The sequence below is a fragment of the Myotis myotis genome, unplaced genomic scaffold (assembly GCF_014108235.1).
Source record: "Myotis myotis isolate mMyoMyo1 unplaced genomic scaffold, mMyoMyo1.p scaffold_m19_p_5, whole genome shotgun sequence".
NCBI lineage: Eukaryota > Metazoa > Chordata > Mammalia > Chiroptera > Vespertilionidae > Myotis > Myotis myotis.
The window spans coordinates 49,021,570-49,047,551 of NW_023416357.1; the positions used below are offsets into that span (position 1 = coordinate 49,021,570).

The 25,982-nt window shown below is 35.6% G+C and overlaps 1 protein-coding gene and 1 long non-coding RNA gene across 6 annotated transcripts in view; one reads left to right on the top strand and one right to left on the bottom strand.

Moving 5' to 3' along the window:
• Positions 1–7,815: 7,815 nt before the first annotated feature.
• Positions 7,816–25,829, top strand: LOC118656228. Its single transcript, XR_004967551.1, has 4 exons — positions 7,816–7,935; positions 9,322–9,401; positions 22,768–22,831; positions 25,739–25,829. It is a non-coding gene; the product is annotated as an uncharacterized LOC118656228 (long non-coding RNA).
• TMEM161B (transmembrane protein 161B) overlaps positions 14,411–25,982 on the bottom strand; it is a 70,480-nt gene continuing 58,908 nt past the window's right edge. For 4 of the 5 annotated variants that reach the window (XM_036309264.1, XM_036309267.1, XM_036309266.1 and 1 more), the window contains 5 exons: positions 25,710–25,850; positions 23,056–23,169; positions 18,291–18,465; positions 16,856–16,952; positions 14,411–15,697 (listed from right to left, as the gene is read on the bottom strand). In XM_036309264.1, coding sequence (XP_036165157.1) covers positions 15,420–15,697; positions 16,856–16,952; positions 18,291–18,465; positions 23,056–23,169; positions 25,710–25,850 — 805 coding nt within the window. In that variant the 3' untranslated portion in view covers positions 14,411–15,419. The remainder of the gene's footprint in view (positions 15,698–16,855; positions 16,953–18,290; positions 18,466–23,055; positions 23,170–25,709; positions 25,851–25,982) is intronic. The other variant, XM_036309265.1, reaches the window with a different exon arrangement.

A 25,982-nucleotide genomic window follows, 5' to 3' on the forward strand; every position in this document is an offset into this window, starting at 1 on the left:
ACCACAGGAGGGCTCCAGGGCATGTCCGGCCCATCTTGCCCAGTCCTTGTCGGTTGGACCCCAGCAAATAATTAACCTACCCTTCGAAGCGTCTGCCCCCTGGTGGTCAGTGCACATCATAGCGACTGGCCGAACGGTTGGACACTTAGCACATTAGGCTTTTATTATATAGGATTCCCTATGCTGTACTTTACACCCCCGTGACTATTTTGTAATTGCCAATTTGTACCTTGTCCTTAATTTTTAAACTTCTACCCCAATGCTAATTTAATTACTTCCATTGAAATTGTCAGTCATATTATCATGGCAATAAAAATAAAATATCTTATATTCTTTTCATTGCAAAACAAATATATTTACAAAATGTATGAATAGTACTGAGAACTCACTACAAATATATACTTACTTGGTTTAATCAGTGTCAACTTGATTTGCTTTTTCCCACTAAAACCTCTCTGTCTTGTGTCCCAGCCCTTACTTTTTGATGATTATTCTATTTCTAGAGAATTTCAGACCTGTCCCTTAGCAATTCACTCTCAAACATAAATGAGCTCCTACTACAATGATTCTTAATCTATATTTAGTTATAGATCTCTGTGAAATTATGAACCACTTCCTAAAAATATTCACATGGAACAGCTGCATGACATTTTGAGTTTGCTGAGCACGCTCCCTTCTCAAGGTCATTCGTGTACTCCAGATTATGAAGCCCTGATCTTCTATGTGTCAGTCATTGATCATCCCCAGTTTATTTTCATGACAACCCTATATGGAAGGTTCTGTTATCCTCACCACACAGCAGAGGAAACTGGGCCATGTTAAGTAGTACAGCTGGGATTTGAATCAATGTGTCTTACCTTCCCTAGGTCCTTTCACTTACATATTCTTACCTACAAAATAGCCTCTAACCCACTCCCCCACCTAAACCTAATCTCACATTGGGGCTTAATCCGTCTAATCAGCTTCTTCCACATGCCAAATCTTTTAACCGTTTTCCCACTCATCCAAGAAAAAAACCAAGCCTAGGAAAGCTCTAAACCCCTTGGGAGGCTTACAGAATTGTTTCTTTAGGTATCCTCTTGCTATGCGGTTCTGAAGGCAGCTTCCTAAAAACCAGCCCACCTTCTAGGGCTACTGGAAGCTATTTTTGGAGGTTTACTAGTGAGGAAGGTTCCTTTGTCCACAGCTTCTGTAACTGTCATGCTGATGATAAAACGGAATGTGGCTGGGCAAGGCTTTCTAAGTTCTCAGCCTCCTTCTGGCCTACTTACCTCTTGGGTGACAATGTATCCTCATTTCCAGAACTATTCCTGTGCCTTTGTCATCATCTCAGCACTAAACAAAAAATGAACTAGGTGGCAGTAAGACAGAATATTGGAATAACTGGTTACACATAACTGAGACTCAGGCAGGTGAAAACATTACTTCAACCAGGCAGTTACTTTGTAAAGATCTGTATGTCTAAATGTGAAATAAAAATGGTACCTTCTTGTACTTCTATATACCAGCAGCCAGATGGACAAATTTATTATTGCTTGTCTGTTAACTAATTGATTATTGGAGCAGACGGGAGACAGAGTTAAAGTCCCATTAGATGAATTAAACATGGGCACATTCAGGTTTTATGGATCCTGAAATATAAACAATTAAGCGACCCCTTTTTAAAAAAATGTAATTATGCATCTAAAATTAGGTTAAAACTAATTAGTAACTTAAAAGCCACATCAAATCATAATTATTACAACATTGAAAACCCAGAGATCTCACAAAATCCAGAAAAATAACATATTTTTAATAGGTGACACATCTCTGGCCCAGCTTCTCATGACATGATGCTGGATGAGTCCACATCAGGAGTTACGTATATTCTAGAAGCCAGTCCTATACGTGACAGAAATACACATCAACATACCTCACAACACGGAATGGCATGCCTGTAATTCAGCTTCCCCTTAGTTGCATTCCCAGCAACTCCAATGCCTTCCAACCAAAGGGAAGTATTAGTTTGAATCAGCCATCTTAAGCAACTGCAAATTCTGCAGAAAATGTTAATTGGAAGAGATCAAAGAAAACAACTGCTATACCTTTCATTTTGCCTTGTAGCAAATAATTACCTTCTGAGACCATCACAGAGTTTGCCTTGGGCTGACTGTGGACTCTGCTGTTGAGACTGCCTCTCTGCAGGACAGAACTTCCTCTGAGCCCCACCTCTAGGCTCCTCCAGCTTTGTTTCTGGATAAATGTATGTTCTATACACTTAGTGTATTTTGCTTTGTTTCATTAGCAACGACAAAGATAAACAAGAGTTTTAGGAAAGAGACTGAGATAGACCATCTATTTTTTCCCCCTTCATCTTATGAATGAGTAACCTTGCTCAAAGAAAGTTCATGTTTATAATCCAGATCCCCAGACTTCTAAAACAGTGGTTCAAATAGTGTTTCATACTGCTATCCCCATATCTATGATTCCAGACTGTATCTTTTCCTTTCAATAGTACTCCAACTGCTAAGTCTGAAGTTCCTCCTTCATGACTCGTAACATTAAGAGTATTGATAACGTCTAATAGCTTGCTTTCTTAACATTCACACATTCAGTTACACAAACTCCAACTTTTAAGGCAGCTTTTGTCCTTCATAAAGTTTTCTCTAAAAAGCAAATTTGCATTAATCCTGAACAAAGCATTTACCACACTGTAAGGCAACCGTCTCTCTCAACTAGTTGAGCCACTTTAGGGCAAAACTCTCTTGTTCACATTTAAATGCATAGCATATGTCATAGTGGCAAAGAGTAACCACTAAACGTTTGCTGGGAAAACTGATGCACATTTGAATGAAGGATACACATCAGTAAAACATACACTTAGTTTATAGAGGTATGACCATCGATGAGAACACTGGAAACTTTGCCTTGCTTTGTTAATTAACTGTTACCACACAAGGCAATAGTAGTTGTAGGAGTTGGTGGAGGTTTAAAGTACTTCCCATAACCTCTAAAGCAGTGGTTCTCAACCTTCTGGCGCTTTAAATACAGTTGCTCATGTTGTGACCCAACCATAAAATTATTTTCGTTGCTACTTCATAACTGTAATGTTGCTACTGTTATGAATCGTAATGTAAATATCTAATATGCAGGATGGTCTTAGGCGACCCCTGTGAAAGGGTCATTCGACCGCCAAAGGGGTCGCGACCCACAGGTTGAGAACCGCTGCTCTAAAGGTTAGTCAGTGGAACTTCCAACTCTTGTAATCTAGGAAGAAAACACCCCAGCTCACTCCACCCTAAAACAAAAACCCATGATGATGGGTTCCATTATGAACAGATTCCTACCAATTTCACCTTCTGAACCCATTGCCCCGAGGGGCCGCCTTACTCTCCAGGGTCTTTGGTTTTCCTCATTGACAAGAAAAAATTGATGGGTTCTTTTCTTGGGTTCAGAACTTTGGAAGGTCCCAGCACTTCCTTTTACCACTGGATGTCAGATGAGACTGGGAAATCTTTGCTTTTATTTTACTTGGTTGTTGTGCTTTTATTTCCTTTGCTCAAGGATCCCAGAAAGTATCAGGAACCCATCTAGACTTCTTAAAATATGTTGAGGTAGATTTAAGAGCAACCCCATGAAGCAAGTCTTTTGGCTCTACCCAGCAGGAGGAGCACATTTCTGAAAAGAGCTTTAGGGAATTGAGTTGGTAGAGGCTGTGTGGCTCTCAGATTTTTTTATTTCAGGACCCAATAAACAACATTTATTGTAGTATAGTAGTAGACAAAATCTACTATTAGCATAATTTCAAAGCAAAATATATTTTAAAGTCACACTCCACAAACAACCTTAGAATAAAGAACAATCCTTTCCATTCTATCGATTTAGCTTCATGAAAATATGTCCTATTCTCATCTTGCTACAGAAGAGCAAATACTCCATTATATTCAGCTCTGTTCTAACTCACTGAGCATTCCTGGAGGCTAGTATTTACATAACCTTAATAACCTGTAGATAAACTTCACATTTATTTTTAAAATAAACTGTCTTTTAGAATAGCTTTAAATTTACAGAAAAATTGCATAGTTCAGAGCTCTATATACCCCATAACCAGTTGCTCCTGTCAACATCTTACATTAGTGTGGCACCTTTATCACAAATAATAAACCAATACTTTGTTAAGATTTCCTTAGTTTTTACCTAAGGTCCCTTTTCTCTTTCTGGATCACACTAGGAACACATTACGAATCATTATGTCTCCTTAGTCTCCTCCAGGCTATTTCTCAGAATTGCCTCTCCCCTTTTTTTATATTCCTAAACGTTCTGAGAAGTCATACCAGGTATTTTATGAGATGTCTCTCAACTGCTATTTTCTGACGTTTCCCTCATGATTCGGCTGATGCTAAAGGTTTGGGCAGAGAACCAAAGGGAAAGTGGCATTCTCATCATATCCTAACATTAACATAACTTACTGCTGAGGTTAATGTTGATCACTTGGCTGAGGTGATGTTTGTCAGGTTTCTCCACTGTAAGCTTAGCTATTTTCCCCGTTCCAAACTGTACTCTTTCCAGTCTGGGGCTATTATGAATAAAGCTGCTATAAACTTAACAGTTTAAGTCTTTTTGAGAATGCATTTTTTAAAAAAATATATTTTATTAATTTTTTTACAGAGAGGAAAGGAGAGGGATAGGGAGTTAGAAACATCGATGAGAGAGAAACATCAATCAGCTGCCTCCTGCACAACCTCCACTGGGGATGTGCCCGCAACCAAGATACATGCCCTTGACCGGAATTGAATCTGGGACCCTTCAGTCCGCAGGCCGACGCTCTATCCACTGAACCAAACCGGTTAGGGCTGAGAATGCATTTTTATTTCATTTGAATAAACATGTGTTCATGGCTAAGTGTATTTTTAGTTTTATAAGAAACTACTGGAACTTTTTATAAAGTGATTTTATCATTTCCAATGTGGCTGTACCACAAAATGGAACTCACCAACTTTGAGAGTTCTAGTTGCCTTGTCAACATTGTGGTGTCTGAGTTTTTACTTTTAGCCATTCTGGTGGGTATATAGTGGTATTTCACTGTGGTCTTAATTAACATTTCCCTGATAAATGATGTTCAGTGACACATCTTTTAAAGTAATAAGTGAATGGAAGCCTGCCTCTGAGTAGACCAGTGGTTCTCAACCTTCCTAATGCCACGGCCCTTTAATACAGTTCCTCATGTTGTGGTGACTCCCAATTTCATTGTTACAAATTGAACATAATTAAAGCATAGTGATTAACCACAAAAACAATATGTAATTATATATGTGTTTTCTGATGGTCTTAGGCGGCCTCTGTGAAAGGGTCACGACCCACAGGTTGAGAACTGCTGGAATAGACTCTTGGTGAGGAATGAAAGACTCTAGTAAGAAATTAAAACCCAAAGCTGGGGCCTTCCACTTCCAGTGAAGGGGAAGTTAATAGGGACCAAATGTACTCTTCCATCTTATAGGACTAAAATACTGAACAAAATACGTGAAACAAGTTTTCAGATATTGAACAGGAAGCACAGAACAGTGGCCCCTGAAAGAAGGAAAATTATGTGGTGACCTACTGATTGCCCTCTTACAGATTGGAATATATACAAGCCATAGAACAGAGAACTTAAACTGAGCCCAGTGGCCTCCCTGAATGCAGAATCCAGTGAAAAGAGAGGAGTACAGTGGGGCCTTGACTTACGAGTTTAATTCGTTCCAAGACCGAGCTCGTTAAGGAGCTCTTTAAAAAGTCAAATTACTCTATCAACTCAAGGCAAAAAAATCGGCTGAGAGACAGCTGGTATCTCAAAAAACTCATTAGTCGGGACACTCGAAAGTCAAGGCCCCACTGTATCAGAAAGAAGAGACGCAGAGAGAGCGCTCTAGATATTGGCAGAATTCTATCATTAGATGCATCAGAAAAGATTACCCAATGTTGGGGAAAGAACCACCACAAAGGAATAGGTAGAATAACCCTTGGAAATCAAACAACGGTGGGGAGGTACCAGCCAAAATGAGAAAACTTATCAATACGTGGGGCATTGGTGGAGTGAGTACTCAGAAAGGTATTTCTTCAGTAGAGGGTAAAAACTAACACTCAATTAAAGGCTGCTCTTATCTTCAAAGCAAGCCTCAAACAATAAAACTGTCTCCTAGGCTTCCCAGTCACTTAACTGTATTATGAGGCTCAGGAATATTTAAAGAAATACAAAGATCCAGTACCCAACAAGCCAAACTTCAGTGCCCAGCATACAAAAACTTTTCAGGAATGTAAAACAGCAGGAAAATATGACTAATAAACAGAAGAAAAATCAGTCAATAGACACAGTTTCAAAATGACACAGAAGATAATTAGAAGACAAAAACAATGTATCAGCTATTATAAGTGTATTTTGTATGTTTAAGAAAGTAAAATATAAACGTGTTAAGGAGAGACATGGAGAGAATGTAAAAGACTCAAATTGAACTACTAGAGATTAAAAATATAACAAGTATTCAGATATTGAGCAGGAAGCATAGTATACTGAGATGAAAGTATACTAGATAAACTGAGTACCAGATTAGACATTCTAAAAATAAATTAGTGAACTTCAAGACATAGCATAAAAACTATCCAAAATGAAACAGAAAAAAAAAAATTGGGGAAAAAATGAATACTGTTAATGAGTTTTGGGAAAAGTTCCATTTAATAACATACAGAAGTATTTTATTGAAATTGCTTTACAAGTCAACAAATACAGCTGAATAACTACAAACATGGTACTTCCAAATTTGTAACTGGAATGACAAGACCAGAAAGCACTCTTCTACTTAAAATGCTAAACCTGAAATCTACTACTTCTGTTAAGAACCTTTATATTCTCAAGCATCCTCTGTAATAAAGAGCTAATATGCTAATTAGAACAGACGGTGGAACAACCAGTGGGCAGGGGAGCGGGGCCACAAGGCAGCTGGGGTGATCAATGTGTGTGTGGGGGGCGCTCCACGATAGATCACCCCACAGAGGGTGGCAGCAGCCGGCGCTGTGAAGGCCTGTGCTTGCACAAATTTCGTGTACTGGGCTGCTAGTAATCAATACTTTAAAGAGGCAAATATATATGTATATATACATACATGTGTGTGTGTCTGTGTGTGTATATATATATATTTATTAGAGGCTCGGTGCATGAAATTCGTGCACTGGGGGGGGGGGGGGGTCCTTCAGCCCAGCCTGCACTCCAATCTGGGACCCCTCAGGGGATGTCCAACTGCCAGTTTAGGCCCGATCCAGGACTGCTGGCTCCCAACCGCTCGCTTGCCTACCAGCCTAATCACCCCCTAACCACTCCCCTGCTAGCCTGATTGATGCCTAACTGCTCCCCTGCCAGCCCGATCGCCCCCAACTGCCCTCTCCTGCAGGCCTGGTCACCCCCAACTGCTGGCCTGATTGCCCACAACTGCCCTCCCCTGCTGGACATCTTTGAGGGCTTGACAGTCAATTAGCATATTCCCTCCTTATTGGCTGTGGGCGCTGCCATCTTTGCAACAGTGTGGGGGGTCAATTAGCATATTCCCTCTATTAGATAGTATATATATATATATATATATATATAAAATCAAATTTAATGTATGATCATGTAAATTGAAAGCTTTTTATGCTTAATACAGTTAGTGTTATTTAACATTTTATGTAACCATCCAGCACCCTTTTCTTTCAACACATACTTCTGCAGAAAGAACTGTCAAAAAATTAGTGTAAAATCCAATGATGCTTTACAACTGCATTTCTACTTCTTTCCTCAGGATAAAAAATTAGTCTTTAAAGCAACCTGAGATAAAAACACAGTGTCTTAAGAACCTCAATGAACTTGTACAAAAAAGAAAACTGTAACAAGGATCATGTATTAAAACTGCTACAGGTTGAGCATCTTTTATGGTGCTTTTTTAGTCAACTGTGAGTGTCTGTTTAAATTTTTTCCTCATTCTTTAATCTTTTTTGGGAGTTCTTTATATATCCAGAACAAGTCTTTTGTCTCATGTTCTGCAAATATTTTATCTCAAGCTACGATATCTTATTTGCTTAACAGGGTTTTTTTTTTTTAATATATTTTATTGATTTTTTTTACAGAGAGGAAGGGAGAGAGATAGAAAGTGAGAAACATCGATGAGAGAGAAACATCGATCAGCTGCCTCCTGCACATCTCCCACTGAAGATGTGCCCGCAACCCAGGTACATGCCCCTGACCGGAATTGAACCTGGGACCCTTCAGTCCGCAGGCCAATGCTCTATCCACTGAGCCAAACCGGTTTCGGCAGGGTTTGTTTTTTTTGATGAGGAGAAGTTAATTCTCACCTGAGAATATTTTTTCCATTGATTTTTAGAGAGAGTGGAAGGGAGGGAGAGGAAATGAAGGAGGGATGGAGAGGAGAGAGGTGGAGAGAGAAACATCAATGTGAGAGAGATATGACATATTGATTGGTTGCCTCCAGCAAGCATCCTGGCACCGTGACCGGGATCAGGAATCAAGCCTGCAACCGAGATACTAGGTATGTGCCCCTGACGTGAACAAATCAGACCATTCAGTCCAAGGTTTGATGCTCTAACCACTGAGCAAAACCTGCCACAGTGATGAGTTTTTATTTTTATGAAATATTTTATTATTAAAATAAGTTTTATTGTCATTGCTTGTATCCTAAGAAACCTTTGTCAATCCCTAGAATTACCCAATATTCTCTTATGACTTGTTCTAAAAACCTTATGGATTTAGCTTTTGCAATGAGGTATATGCTCCCCTTTGAATTAATTTTTGTGTATAGTATGATGTAGGGATTGCTGGGGCAGGGGGGATTGAAGGGCTGGGGGGTTGGAGGGAATGAGCAAAAAAACAACAAAAAAGAGCCAACTCATGGATACGACAACAGAGTGATGACTGCCAGAGTGAGGGGGGTGGGGGAGGGTGGAAGAGGGTCAGGGGGAATAAGTGGTGATGCAGAGAGACTTGACTTGGGGTGGTTAACACATAGTAAGTGTACGGATGATCTGTGGTGAAACTGTGCACCAGAAACCTATACAATTTTGTTAACCAGTGTCTCCTCAATAAAGTCAATAAAAAGAAAAATAGTTTGTGGGGATTCCTTGATATAATATATACCAGTTGATAGCAACAATAAATGTCCAGTAAAAAAAAAAAAAAGATGTAGATAACGTATTATTCCAGTGCCAACTGTTGAAATGACTCCGCTTTCCTTATTGTTGCAATGTTGCTTTTTAAATTTTATTACTAAATTAAAAAAATGTTTAATGATTAAAAATTTTCAATAAAATTTTTCTATAATCCAGTTTTTTTTTTAGATGTTGATATTTGGTTTCAACACACTATTCAGTTAACAGAAGTGATATAAGCCACTTATCCAAAACAGGTATGTGGACTACCTACTATAATAATAAACATTTAAATATGTCAAAAAATTATATTGCATGCTGAGAAACTGTTAAAAAATAGAAATGAAAGAATATGTAAATATATACATGAACACAAAGTAATTCCTATCTTATCATTGTTACTTATTTGAAATATAACATCGTTTCATTTGTTTACTCTTTTAGAATTTTCTATGCATAAGTATAAATTGTTTTATTGTAGAATCACATAAAGAAAAATGCATTCCAAATAAACAAAACAGATGTTAAAGCTATCTTTTGTAGAGCACTATCTAAATACATATCACTTGTTGTTAATACTTCAACAATGGATACTTAATATACTCAAACTGTGCCATACATTTAAAATGTTATCATAATTTGTTCTCAACCATGTTATCCTTTGTGTAATTACCTTTGTGTAACAGATTACTGACAGATTAAAGAGCAGTGAGTGAAATTTTTCTGCCAAGTGGACACATCATATCAACTCTTTTGAAACCCTATGAGTCTTTAAAGGTTCTACTGAAATAAAATAAAATGTAAACATGTCCAAATTAATTTAAAATGCACTTGACAGAGAAAATATAAAAGTGGGCTTGTGAGATAATATTTGTTGTATAGTTTACTATTTACTAGCAAAAAAAAAGCATTTAATTCAATGGCTATAATCCTTCCTTTACAATAAACCAACTGAATAGGGAAATATATATTATTGTCCATATTTTTAATATATATATATTGTAATATATATATATATATATATATATATTTTTTTTTTTTTTTTTGATGAGCAGAAGTTAATCCTCACCTGAGAATATTTTTTCCATTGATTTTTAGAGAGTGGAAGGGAGGGAGAGGAAATGAAGGAGGGATGAATAATATATATATATTGTTGATTTCATAGATGAAGGGAGAGGGAGAGAGAGATAGAAACATCAATGATGAGAATCAGTGATTGGCTGCCTCCTGCACACCTCCTCCTCCTGGGGATCGAGCCCACAACTTGGGCATATGCCATTGACCAGAATTGAACCTGGGACCTTTCAGTCCGCAGGCTGACGCTCTATCCATTAAGCCAAACCGGTTAGGGCAGGGCTGTCCATATTTTTAAAAATCCCTTTAGTGACCTCACAACTAGCAATCAGGATGTTTTATTGATCAAGAACTATCCTATATAATAAGAGGCTAATATGCAAATTGATCACACTGCAGAACGACTGGTCCCTATGATGCACACTGACCACCAGGGGGCAGACGCTCAACACAGGAGCTGCCCCCTGGTGGTCAGTGCGCTCCCACAGGGGGAGTGCCACTCAACCAGAAGCTGGGCTCATGGACTGGCGAGTGCAGTGGCAGTGGTGGGAGCCTCTCCCGCCTCCGTGTCAGTCAGACATCCCCCGAGGGCTCCTGGACTGTGAGAGGGCGCAGGCTGGGCCGAGGGAATTTCGTGCACCAGGCCTCTAATAGTGATATAAGAGAAGAACAGTATGATGACCCTCATTTCCTTCAGAAATCACCTTCTGAGTGAGGTGTTCCTTCAGTGCTCTATTTAAAATTTTAACTTTATCCCTGCCATGCAACTTTATATTCCCTCTTCCCTCATTTCCACCACCTTCCACTCATGAGATCTTACCACTATCTAACATCCTATATTTGACTCATATTTATTTTTGTTTATTATCTGCATTCCCCCACTAGATTTTTGGCTCTTGGAGGGCAGGGATTTTGATATTTTGTTCATAGTTGTATCGAGGGCAGTCTTTGGAACAGTATAGGCACTTAAGTATTTATTGAACAAATAAAATGAGTACAAACTAAAATATTCCTAGAGAAAATTCTGTTTGTGAAGTCTTTTCCCGATTAAAAATAAATGAATGTCTTCTAACATAATCTATAACCATTCCTGAAGCCAAAAGTAGCTACTCTATTTTTCTCATGCCAACATAAAGAGAAACCAACTTAGAAATATCTAGCCTCACTTTTAATGTAAACTCTTTTTTTTATCTAACATGGTAAAACTGAGGCAATAGTGATAGTTCAGTTCTATTTAATTAGCATGGGTTGAATACTTAATAAGTGAAAAAAAAGTATCTAATGGGATGAGATGTTTCTTGAATCTTAACATTCTATCTACAAAATTACGCTATTTTAGAAAATCAAGCATTTTGCCAAATGGGAGAAAGGAGAGGAATAAGCATGTAGAAGGAAAAACAAACAAACAAAACAAATGGAATAGAAAAATACCAATTCTTTGACCCATTAAAGAAAGGCCCATTCAACATGAACAGTTTGTAGCTAAAAGGAGTCCCTTAGTTAAGAGAAAACAAGCATATGCACAAGCTATACCTGTTTTTTCTTATAAAGAAAACAAAAAATACGTAAAAATGTTTACCACTTTAAAGAAGAGAAAGATTGACATTAGCCTTTTGACCATCCTTAGTGTCCATGTCAGGGTATTCATGGCATATAATCAGCTCAGTTATAAACCCAAAGTATAGACATGAGCTGCATGGGAGTTAAAACATGAGACTGTGTGACTACTTGAGACATTGGGTTCAAACTCTAAGATCTAAGTGTGTTTAAGTCTGATTCTTTAAGCCACTTAAAGCTCTGTGAAGACACAAGATGATCCACATTGAAAAAATCACTTGGTTTTATTTTGCTGAATAGAGCCATAGACCATGATAGAGCATTTTCAATTATGAGATGGCTAAGAAAGTATGTATGAATTCAGAGAATGTTGAGACCCTATACTTTGTAGTACTGAGAATTTAATCTTTCATTAGAAAGAATAAAATCTAACCAGTGAATTTCCAATTATAGATTTCATAATAAATTCTAGTTATTGCTTCCTGGACCTATCAATTCCATTAATAGATGAATATCTTTTCTGAATCATAACTCAAAAAGAAATGTCAGTATTGTATCAATGATATTTATATCAGAAATAATAAGACAATGAACCCATTCTACTTGGATGCACTGGTCATTTATACACAATTGGAATTCTGGGGAAAATATCAAAGATAATCAATATGTATATAGATATTAGGATAAAATTATATGCTTTTCATTTCAGACAAGGGTAGGAGGGAGAATAAAGCTCTGATTTTTAAAGTGCAATGGGCAGGGACGGGAGGAGAAATGAACAAATATCAAATAAAATTCCACAAATCATACAAAATTAGATTATCAGGATTTCCCAGTTAATTAGGAAAAATATATAATAAAAATAACTCTCCACTGAAGCATAGTATATTGATTAGAGTCTGACATAAAAAAATAAAATAATTCTACTAAATTATAATTTAGGCTATTAAAATATTTAGAATCATTTTGCAATACATACAATAAATCAAATAATTATATTGTATACCTAAAACAAATACAATGTTATATGTCAATTATATATCAATTAAAAAATATTATTTGGTCTACATAAAGTACAAACCCTTTTACACTTAAAGAATATAATTCTTAGCACAAAGACAACATGCATAAATAAACCAGTTAGTAGTTACAACCATCATCTCTTTTGCTTTGAAAGGTTAAAAAAACTAAACCAAATCAATTAATGTTCAGCTTGTGTAAAATCACTGTACTTAGGAAAATTCAAATTTAAAAAGAGTAAATCAATAGTATTTTTAGAAATACATGTTATTCTACCCAACAATGAATTCTCTGCCTCCTCCACCCCATAAATCCATTGTACAATCTTTGAAACTCAAAATAATTATTTAAAAAAATTTTAAAAACTGATTTGAGAGAGAGAGGGAAAGGAAGAAGGAAAGAACAACATTGATGTGAAGGAGAAAATCCATTGGCTGCCTCCTGCATGCTCCCTACTGGGGATCGAGCCCAAAACCTGGGCATGTGCCCTGACCAGGAAATGATCCGGTTCCCTTTTGGTGCACAGGATGATGCTCAACCAACTGAGCCACACAACCAGGCCTAAAATGTAGTTCTTTAATTAAATGGTCATATCAGGTGAGATTCTTTTCAAGTTCAATACGGGAAATCTTTTACATACAAAATAAGTGTTATACTTTGCTGTAATCAATTTTAGTGATGCTAATGTATCTCAAAATATATATGGGATGCCTCTTTGGAAATACACATGAAGTATTATTAGGCTATGAAGTGGTTGGCAAACTCATTAGTCAACAGAGCCAAATATCAACAGTACAACAATTGAAATTTCTTTTGAGAGCCTAATTTTTTAAACTTAAAACTATATAGATAGGTACATTGTTATTAACTTAATTAGGGTACTCCTAAGGCTTAGGAAGAGCCACACTGAAGGGGCCAAAGAGCCACATGTGGCTCGTGAGCCGCAGTTTGCCAACCACAGGGCTATAGCCACACTTCATTTTCAACCAAAGAGTTTTGTCCAACTTAAGCACTATTATTCAGTCTTTTAAAATATCAACTATTTGCAAAACATTTAATCTAAACCAAAATGCAGGAATTTGCTGTACTGAGATTATTTAATCAAAGTGAATCACAAGCCTTGAAAGTAATTCCAAAAGAAGTTTCAAAATTGCTTTCAATAGTAACAACAGCATTGAAACACAATATACAGCCTCTAAAGACAGTTACATGAAAGAGTATTTATTTATAATTCTACTATTTGTTAGAAAAAACAAACCTGTTTATTTTATATTCATTTCCTTTATAACTGTAACCCTTCATTTGGGTTTTAAATGTAAAAAGCATGAAAAAGAATTTTACTTTTATTTTTTCATTTTGTTTACATTTTTCAATTAAATCACCTCAATTAATTGAACTATAAAATAGAAATTTAACATTTCTAATTCTGGACACCACAAATGTAAAACAAGTCCTATTTAACATGGATTTAAATGATATCTATAGATTTATTTAGAGTGGAAAGGATTTTGATTTTTTGAAAATGACAGAAAACAATTTTCATTTGGGAGAAATCAACTAAGTATAAAATATGACTATTCTCACACAGGCAACACAAATAAATTGCTTACTCAAATAAATTCTCAAAATGTATTTTAATCTCATTCCAAAAAGAAAGGAAATTTCTAGACACAAAGACATCTCATTCAATAATGTTTTAACATACATTCAGCAACTTAAAATATTATAAGGATCCAATATTTTCATCTTTTATAATCTCAATATATTATATATTTAATATATAATATATACAATACATACAGGTAGTCAGCAGGATTACAAAGTAATTTTTTAAAAGTCTGATCAATATTGATAAATATTTTTAGATTATTAAAAAGAAATATTTAGGATCATAAAATAAAATAAAATATGGAGTTCCAAACCTAACAGCAAGATTGCAAATGTTCATATAGCCAGTCATTTTAAAAGATCCCTCAAGTTGGATAGAATACATTTAAAACAATACTCTTGCTACTTTCAAGCAGCAGTACTTGCAGATAGTAAGCATGTACATCTCCACTGAATTTAAAATTACTATGCAGCTTTCTTTACTGTAATATACAGTAGCTATTTCTTCCTTTCTGTTGGATTTTTTCGTTATTGTCCTTTGAAGTGACTAATATATTACCAACAGAAACAACTTTAGCTCCTTAACCTCCTCTAAAACATGGCTCAGTTTGAAGAGTGTTCTGCAGGCAGCCCCATGAATATTAACAGTACCTTAATACCACTGAGAGCAACCGATAACTGGAGTCATAAGAAAAGTTTCAAAGACTGTTTCAGAGGTTTCTGTAAACCAAGGCAATCAGAAGTATTACCCTTGCGGATAGCCCTCTCTCACATCAGTTAATACAAGGAGTTAAAATTTCCAATGCCCCAGTATAGCACTTAGTCTATTCAGTAATTTTACATATAACATCATTAATTCACCCTGAGAATACAGAGGAAGCATTTCAAACAAGATACTCTGATATGTTTCTTTTTTCCTTTGTATTTGCTTTCTTCTGTTTTTTTGTCAGCCCTTCAAGGGCACAAATATTTGAATCCCAAGTGTGACTTGGATATCCTTTTTTGTTAACTGAGATTCATGCCACAGTGAGATACTGGTGATAGAAAAGCCCAAAAAGGCTTGTAGAAAAGAGACACGCAGCAATCCACCAGGTTAGAAAAGACAGAAGTCCTCGAAAGAGCAGAGGAGTGAAAATGTTTTTTAAGCTGCTCAGTGCCACTGTTATCTGTGTAACAGTTACCTTCACCTTCCCATCAGCAGATGGTAATTCAGAGTAAACAGAATTGGATGGTAGACTATTATCCACTGGCAAGGTAGAGATGGATTCTGGATAAATGCCCCAGGAATGATGACCTAGAAAATTCAAGACACAAATATAACTTGGAGAATAACTAATTCCAAAGCTTATTAAACATAATAAACTGTTTAATTTATATTTGAAATTAAAAACAAGAATTTCGTGGCAAAATAAATTATTTTATGTTAAATATAAAGTAAAATAATAATCTTTCAACATACCTAGTAAAATATTCATTCAACTTGATCAGACTGTAATCTGGTCTCATCAGTAAAAGTATATATAAAAGCTACAAGTATAATTTACTTTTGATAGCTACACTAAAATCTTCTAAAATAATAAAAAAAATTTTCCTTATGTAATATCTGAATCAACTATCTCTACTGAAGTGACAGAGACTCAATAACTTCTTAGAAATCTTTTCTTCCTCTAGAATATCAGAATAAATTTCTTTCTCAGAAACTATCTGTGATTTTAGTGTGAAAGACTATTAATAGCTTCCAGAAATTTTTTCATCATATACTTTCCAATGTTGGATAGGATATGAATCACATCATTTACAATTGAACTACTCCTTTATGTTCCATAGATTCCTAAAGGACATTTCCAACTATCATCAGCTCTACAGAACCTACTAAGCCCACTCAAATAATACTTTTAGTTCCTTTAGCTTCTTAACCCCCCCCCTCCCACTGGCACCAAGGAAAATGATCAATACAATAATAGATACTTCCTGAATAACAACACACAGGGACGTGATACCTTAGTTAACAGACTTATAGGATAACTGTTCTTCCATGGAGAAATCTCTACTCTTCAACTTAAGCTATATATAAAGTAGAACTCACAAAAGGATTCTCTAATTCATATAAGTTTATAAGTATCTTGGAATAATTTAAATATTAGGCACTAACAAAACCTTAAAAAGTTCTTTTATAACATAAAATAAGATCAACAGTGCCCACTCAAGTTATTCAATAAATCTGGGAACTAACCTTTGGTAATCAACTTTTATAAGTAAAGCACAACATAAAACCCTATGGGCTTGAGTTTTCAATATGAGAAATCAACTTCTAAAAGTTTTCCATGTTTCCTATTCAAACTTTCCAAGAGAGGAACAATTTTAAGAGGCATATTTCCTCGTAGGTAACAAGAAGCATTATTAACCACAGGTGGAAAGTACAACATGTTCCCAGTTGCCAGGGCACACCTACCTAGTGTTTTTAAAAGCAGAGTTGTGTGAAGCAGCATCACCAGAGGCGCCACGTACTGCAGTGCAATGACACAGAGGTAATAAAAGACCCGAGCCACCTACAACCAACAACATTCTTCAGTGTCTAATATGGCTGACATGTTATGAGTGATTTAAACTTTCAAATAACTGTCAAACTGAACTGTTTGAGAGAAGAAATCTTTTCATGGAAATGAAACTAAATGGTAATAAGTTTTGTACCTCATTATAAATGTCCCCAAACTGACTTCAGAAAGACTCAGTTTGAAAATAACTTTCTTCAAGTGTGAAAATATTAAAATAGTTTCCTTTAAAAAGTTATTAAGTGATTAATATAAATTGAAGAAAATAACCACAAAAATTCAAATAGTATATTTCACTTACACTTCAAATATAAAACAAAATAAGCAATCTCTAAAGACAGACACCTAAACAAATATCAAACTAAGTAATAGTAATAGGCAGAGTCATCCATGAACAAAACCCCCTCATAAATAAAAGCATCAAATCCCCATCCTATATGAATATATTTGTTTAAGGTCAAATAATTATAGAGTATGAAAAGATATAAAGGACAAACAGAGAAATGCTGAATGTTGATAAACACTCCTGACTTATAAATGAAGTAACAAAAAAAGGGCTCTAACACCAAATCTAAAAAAAAAAAAAAAAAAAAAAAAAAAAAAAAAAAAAAGACATGACCAGGCTAGATGTCCAGTCCGCTACAATGCTTGAGGGATTCCTAGCACTTTCCTCCTCTGGAATCCCCATTAAGTTAAATATTTACGTTTCATGGTCAATTTTTGGAATAATGTTAAAACAAAATATATGTAGTCACTAAAATTAATATTTCCTACCCTTAATTCATAAAGGCTTGACAATATATTGTAATGTCTTTCAAATCAATTAGAGGATCTCAACTTAGCAATAGCAGACATACCACAGCTTTACACCACACTACTGTAAGGTGCTTAAAGCACTTAAGGCAGAAAGAGGAATTAAGACCCTTTTTTACATGGGAACAAACTGACGAAGCACAGAGGGAAGGGGGGTTGGCAGTGGGACTACAAAGATTAACCAAAGAACTTATATGCATATATGTATTGCCCATGAACACAGACAATAGGATGGTAAAGGCCTGGGGCAAGGCGGGAACTGGGTGGTGAAGAGCAAGGGGGAGAAAAAAAAGGAGGGACATTTGTAGTATTCTCAACAATAACAATATATTTTTAAAAAGACCCTTTCTTCTAACACCAAAATCAGATCAAAGTCTCTTGATGTCTGTATAAAATCATCCCATTTATTTACAATAAAAATATTATAAAATAAAATTATAATCTATTAAAAGAAACCAAATTTTTTTTTTCTTACAACACAGTATTTGTTATTTTTCATTTTAACTACAGTATAAAACTTACCATTTTCTGTAGCTCCACTGTACTTATTCGGCCTGCTTCTTTCTTCATCTGATCCACACACTTCTGGGCTAAGTTTAAGTAAGCTTGCAGGTGACTACGCATCATGGCCAGCCGTAAAGCACACAGCAGGATTATTACCCAGAGTCGCAGAGTATCGAATGTAGCTTCTGTCATTCTACAGATCAAAAAGTTGAAATGGTGCTCTCAAAGATCTTATTATGCTGGCACGTTAGTTATGTGCTAATGTTCACCATAGCCTATAGTTAGAAACCTACACTTAGCTACAGTTGAAGATATAAAGCAAAAGTATCCCACTCTGCCACAGACTTGCCTATATAATACAGTACTTTCACTGGTATAACAGAACCAGATAGATGAATGGTTCACGAAAGTAAAATAGGAAAGATATCTAAAAGAAAGAAAGAAAATACAGTACTACTTGGGATCCTTTTCTCTATTGATCCTTCTCCATGGAAAAAAAATTGACTGTGAAATGAAAGGAGTTGGGTGCTCTTCAACTGGAGACCAGGAAAAAGAAAGCAAGAAAGCACTGGAGACTGTGGAATTATTAAGTCAATGACCTATCTACAGCATGGGGAAAAAGTAGGTCTACAGTTGTTCATGTGGAAAACAATACAGTATTTAATAAACAGAACAAGAATAGACTCTGTTTTGTGTACTGACAATTGTAAACCTACTTTTCTCCGTCCTGTATTGTGGCTAGAAGATGCAAGGCCATCCACAGCCGTGCACCTTTCCAAGGGGCCTATAGACAACACTGTGCTCTCGGGAGCTGCACAACAAGGGGGCTTGACTGATAGCATCCTGAAGACAGCTATTACACAGACTTGGAGGGTGACAGGTAATGGAAATGAAGGGAATAGAATAAAGCAGTTAATCAAAAAAATATCTGCTCAGTTTAAGACTTCAGGATTTATAATAACAGTCATTAAATAGTACTTCTAACTCAGATTATTTAACTAACATCATAAAGATTTGGTAAGTTGATCTAATGGGGTATCTCAAGAAGAAGTCTGAGCTGGGATAAAATACATAAGTAAAGAACAGGCAGAAGACATTTCTCCAAATTCCTGAAGTCATTCTAGGTTTCACTGTATATGTTCTATGTTCACTTTGGTTTTCTTCTTATGAGGTCACGAGCACACACAAATGGCCACGTTTTATTTTTTTGATGCTAAATCAGAACACATGGATGGATTTAAACACATTTCTGGGTTGAAACTGCATTATAACCATTTTTGCTTCTGACTACAAATAAAGACCTTTCCATAAACCATTTAGTCCATGTAACAGGCGAAAAACCTGTCACTTGCTTTCTTCTTCATCTCATTTTCTTTGATTGATGGGCAGCCATTCTTTCTCAGTCTACCACATGGACTTTGAATTTTAAGCAAAAATTAAAAATCACCTCTGTCTAATCATTTAATATAATGGTCTAAAAAATAGAGACTAGAATGGACCAGAGACAAGGCTATAATTTTGTTTGAATTACTTATGAACTGGATCAGAAATGGGGATGGAACAAAGGAAACAAAGATATAGGAAGGCAATACTAGGTCTTCATATAAAACAAAATTTTTCTATAATTTAATATACAAACAAGGCAAAATAATTTATCTCCATTTCCTTTAAGCATAGTATTTGCTACTAACATGCACAAAGTTTAGTTAGGGTGAAAATGGGAAATGAATATTGGTAAGTGCTAAGTGCTTTATATATTTGGTATAATATTTGACTGAGTAACCTTAGCCAAATTATTTAATTTCTGAGTCCATTACTTTATCTATAAAATGAGATGAGAATAGCAATCACACACAGAATTACTGTAAGAATGACATAAAATATGTAAATTATCAACACCTAGCATAATAACTGGTGTATGATGGATATATCATGAATGCTGGTTTCCTATTTTCCTAATTAAACTAAGGCAAATATCAAATCAGAGAATATAATAATCTATATATATATAAAAGATTAATATGCTAAGTGTCCCTCCGACCATCCAACCAGTCGCTATGACATGAACTGACCACCAGGGGGCAGACACTCAACGCAGGAGCGCAGGAGCTGCCATGAGGCGCACTGGCCATTTACAAAGAAACGGCACCACGGACCTGGCGCCAACAAAGCAGTATTTGGCTTCCCCCAAGTGGAACACAGGCCCTGCCACCACCCCAGAGTGACAGCCCACCAAATTGCAGCCCACGCTGCCAAGACCCCATGGCGCAAAATGCGGCCCACAGCCCAGCCCAGCCCAGAAAGGGTGGCTGCAGGCGCTGGGTAATGATGTCACGTAGCAACGCCCAGCTTCCTCTTCCTAGCAAATAGCCTCCTTGGAGTTTCTTCAGCCCGGGAACACAACTTGTTTTATAGCCAGGTGCAAACATTTTACACTTTAACCAAATGTTTGTGAAGTGTTTTCACGTGCCTCATCTCATTTGAGTCTCCCAGAAGTCCTGGAGTAGGTAGATAGGAGGCTCAATAGAATCCTATTTTCTTTTCATTAGCCAGAAAACGGAGATATAGAAAAGTTTAGAAAGTTGACTGATTGAAAAGTAAGAAATGATGGACCTTGAAAATGACTTCAGGTTTTCTCACTGCGCAGAGTATAGTCAAACACTGCTTCAGTTAAATATTTTACCCTTTGTTCTCCCTGCGTGATCTACAATAATAATGTGCTTTGTGCTGATATTTACTGCTGTGTTGCTGACAATTATCTGAAAGAGAAGTTGGGGTGCTTCACTGGGCTGGAAAAAGTTTAGCTAAATCAGAAAGCAGGTCTAATTAAGCAAGTTTATTCTTTATATATAAAAGGCTAATTTGACTCGCGCATGCGCCATACGTATAAAACTCTCGCTGGTGCCAATCGCACTTGTGTGTTTCAATCTGCCATTGTCAATCGTGAATTTGGTTGACACTTCTATTATAAAGAAAGGATGAATAGCAATATTAAAATATTTCTTCTAATTAATTTCCTTTCAGTGTGCATGAATCCGTGCACCGAGTCACTAGTAGGAGTATAAAATCCAACGCCTATGACCAAACTTCAAAGAAAGACTGGGAATGCTTTCAACATCAAAGACATTAGTTAGAAGTTTTTCTGAGATTTTGTCTAGAGCCCTAGGATTCGCAGAATATACACTTTACCACCTCCCAAATACCAACAAAAGATTATTTAGAAAGTCACAAAAGTAGAAGTGAACTGTGGAAGAAGTGAGCCAGCTGGACTACATGGGCATAGGAAACAAGTTCAGAGACAAAAGAAGGGCCCTTGAGTTTAAGAAAAAGAAAGACATAAGCAACTCGAAGGGGAAAGTTTCGGGCATGCTAAAGGAGAGAGAGACCCACTTTTAAATACTTAGTGAATCTGTGAAGTTAAATTTACCATTAAGGCTTAAATGTGTGGGGGAAAAACATTCTTTTATTGGTACTTCCCTAATTCAATCAGATAAACTTTTAATAAATGTTATGGCCCTGGCTGGGGGGCTCTGTTGATTGGAATATTGTCCCATATAACAAAAGGTTTCAGGTTCAATTCCTGGTCAGGGCACATACCTAGTTTGAGGGTTCAATCCCAGGTCAGGGTGCAGCTAGGAGGCAACTGATCAATGTTTCTCTCTCACATCAACATTTCTCTCTCTCTCTCAAAATAAAAAAAAAAAAATAAGTTATGGTCATCACTGATTATATAATCTAAGACAAATCTGTACCGGGATCTAAAAGTATACATAACATAAAATGCACACTGTGGAGTCAATGACTAGTCAAAATTTTCTATTTTAATTTTGATGAGGTAAAGCACTGAAGGGAATATTTATTAAGCACTTATTTCCAGCCGGTTGCATTACATGTGTTCTTTCATTTAATTCCAAAGATAACTTTGTGAGGTGGATACTATTATCTTCATTTTCCAGATGGGGAAACAGAGGCTCAGTGAAGTTAAATAATCTCCCTCAAGTGACAGTTTTAGTGAAGATCAGAACTGGGGTTTAAACCAGCTCTGTATGAACCTTTCAATTACTCTAACATCATTTCACAAGGCTAATGAGTTAACATATCAAGTACATTTATTAATGCCCTTTAGTAAATTATTTCTATGTTTCCTTACCATCTTCTGTTAAAATATGGCTGTCTAAGTGGAGAGATAATATTAGATAATAATGTCAAGGCATTATTTAAAATTTTGATCAGTCTGATGACGATACTGATATGCAGGAAAATGTCCTTATTTTTTTAGAGGTACACACTAAAGTATGTTGGAGTAAAAATGTTATGCCTCTAATATACTTGAAAAACTACATAAAACAAAACAAAAAAAGGGTGAAGCAAATATGGAAAATGTTATAACTACTATGGGGGCTTTATATATGAATTTCCATTTATACTTATTTTTTCCTCCATAATTTTCACAATCAAAACAATAAAATAATTGTACAAAGTATCTTTAAAACAGGCACAATGACAATAGAAAAATATCAGAAAACAACTGGACAATAACTGAAAAAGCAGAAAAACTTGTAAGTATTCAAAATAATGTTAATGCAGGGTAATAATCATCCACATTCATTAATAAAGATCACAAAAAGTAAAATGAGGACTTGAAGCTTCACTTTTACAACACACTTTTAGCATTTCTATTGTTTTAAAAAGTGTCCTAATATTCTACTTAAAATTTTTAATACAGTATACATTTTTTATTATATAATGAAACAAAAATGAGCCCTCAAACACCCATACTTACAAAGGGACACTTTCTTTACCCAATGGTGGGTTCATAATGTAGTCTTTGGTGATTGGTTTTACCCAGAGCAGAACCATAAGTAAAGGTGCCAAGAAGTTGATATGAAGCAATGTTCTGAAAGTATGCAAGAAATAAACATAAAAATCCAGAAACAAAATACACTAATAAACTAAAGAAACTTGGGACTTACATAACGAAAGCAAAAACTTATTTACAGTATTCTATATATTTAAGGTGCTATCACCATTATTTAATATTTATCATTATCATTTAACACTGATTTGAACCCTTGCAAAACTATTTCATTGTCTTAATTTTTCAGATAAGAACACTTAGATCCAAGAAAGTTAAAGGACTTGCTCATAGCAATTATTATGTCAAGGGCAGATCTAGCATTAAAATCTAAGTCTGTTCACTTCTATTGTAGCATTAAAAACCCCTCCTATCTCCCTGATTTAATACACGGGTACTTAAATGATTCTCTAACTTTACATAATCAATGAATTCAAAGATTTTTCAGTATGCAGTCATCTTTTGATACTTTTCAGTGTAGCTAAAACAACATGCCTCATTATTTACAAGTAAGATATAGGGACTAGCAAGATCCATAATACTAGAAGGCATACAGTAGATGGAACCTACTGCAACAACTTAGGGCACTTTCAATATATAATGATCATGTATACTGTTCTAATTATGTTGTTAAAATCATAAATAATTTATAAGTTTTCTTCTTGGATATTATAAAAATACATGAAATAAATTTCCCTATCCTTTACTAATCAAAGAAATTTATATTACTCCTAACAAGACAATATACTTTAATACAGCAAAAGGTTTCAGGTATGAGCTATACCTTCATTAAGTGTTGTCCCAAACATGTACCCCACAGAGATAGACGACTAGTAAGGATTTTTCTCATTTTAGAAAAAAAGAGAAATCCTTCAGATTATTTTATTGCCATGTACTACTTTCATTATCAACCAGAGTGAAGGGCTACACTGGAAGGTTTAACACACACACACACACACACACACACACACACACACAGAGCTGGGAAACATGAACACCTGACAGGGAAAGGTGGAACTCTGGTTCTAAGCTCTGGCATTAAAACGAGTACTAGTGCCTGGCCATGGGGGTGAAGAGGACGTTGCTCTTTGTGCCAGTCATGCTACTCTCTCAACAAAATGGGCCTGCCCACACCCGTGTATCAGGCAGAGTGCTACAACACAATGTGGGGCTAAAATAAACTGAAAATAAGACTCCAAATCACTAAAGTGAAAAATCTTAAAAAGAAGCCACGTTTTAAAAGGAAACTAAAACGTGCCTCCACCCCTACCCCAAAACACCACTAAATGTTTTTAATGTTTTAATAAAGTGATTCTCTCATCTCACAGGCTGGGTAAACCTTCGGGTGTGGGAAAGAAGGCAGCAGTATTAGGTATGCAGTGTTGCTAGGGAACACTCTAGCATTAAGGAGCAGCCCACAGCGGTTTCAGTAGCTGATGAAGGTCTCCCCTCCACCCACCCTTTCAGTTTATTTAAATCATAACACTGGGGTTAGTGGCCTAAAGTGTGTGTGTAGAGAAGGGAGGAGAACCAGGTTTTGTTTTAAAAGAAGCCATCAGATAGATGGAATGGTGAGAGAAAGGCAGGATGTAGCCAAGAACATACTGAGTAAAAAACAGGAGGAAAAAGTGGGATGAAACAGTGTGCACTGGTAGGTGAGAGTAAGTGAACACACACACATATCTAAAAAAATGGAGGTAAGAAAAAAAAAAGACTGTCAAAATTAAAATAAAGGAAATGACACAGGTAAGAGATATTGATATAAAAACACTACAGAATCAGCATCATTAAAGTATGTGTTTTTAAAGAGCAGAAATGTTAAGAAGTAATCATTCAGAAACTTAACGACTATAAATACATATATCAAAAAAGACTATTCTCAACTCAGGCTTCTATTGCAAAACAAAAAGATGAGGAGGGAATTTGGATGTGGATATGATCTGGATCTATAAACCTGTCAGCTAAGGTATCGGCATCAACAACAACAAAAATATATGATAACCACAAAGAATATAGTAAATGGGCTTTGAACTATCTATAGGTTTTAAATATGATTTCTCCATTTTGAGAACTAAAATAAAATTTGATAGATAAAAGTAGTCTATGATATTTAATAGTGTACAGTACTAACAATCCCCAAAATAAAACAATGCATCCTTCTAACAAGAGTTGTACAAACACCTCTTATGTATGCAAATTTTATTTTAAAAAATGTAAATGTTTTTTAAAAAAATTAAATAACACTGTTTACATACAATTTAAAGAAAATATTCCATACATCCTCAGTTCAGTTGTAGAAATTACAATATCAAAAATTGTCCTGTGATAAAAAGTTAACATAAATAATGACATTTCCATTCTAACAGGTAAAACAATTTAGCAATTGATGTTATATTTTTTAAACCCAGGACTTAAAATTTGGAAGTGAATAAAATAAACTTGCTTAAAGTAGAGAGAGGAAGTATTGTGATATCAAATTAATTTTCAATATAAAAATGTATGATTTCATTACAATAATATACCTTCAATAAGATGGAAAACATATATTTATCTGCATGTGCTTATGTACATTTTCCGCTTACTGTGTAATTTTTTCTGTTGCCAAATTCAGGGCATCCAGATGCATTTGAGCCAGCCGTAATCCAGGAAATGTCAAAAAAGCCCCAATGAGTGAACAGAAAATAGCCAGGAAAAATTTGAACGTAAGTTTTGAAACAGGACCCCTAAAAATAAAATTTTAAAAAATCTGATAAATTTTTACAGTTACCTTTCTAGGAATTTTTCTTTCTTCTAATCAATCATTTAAAAAACACAATAATAGTAATACACAAAGAGTGACTTTTACAAAAGGACTG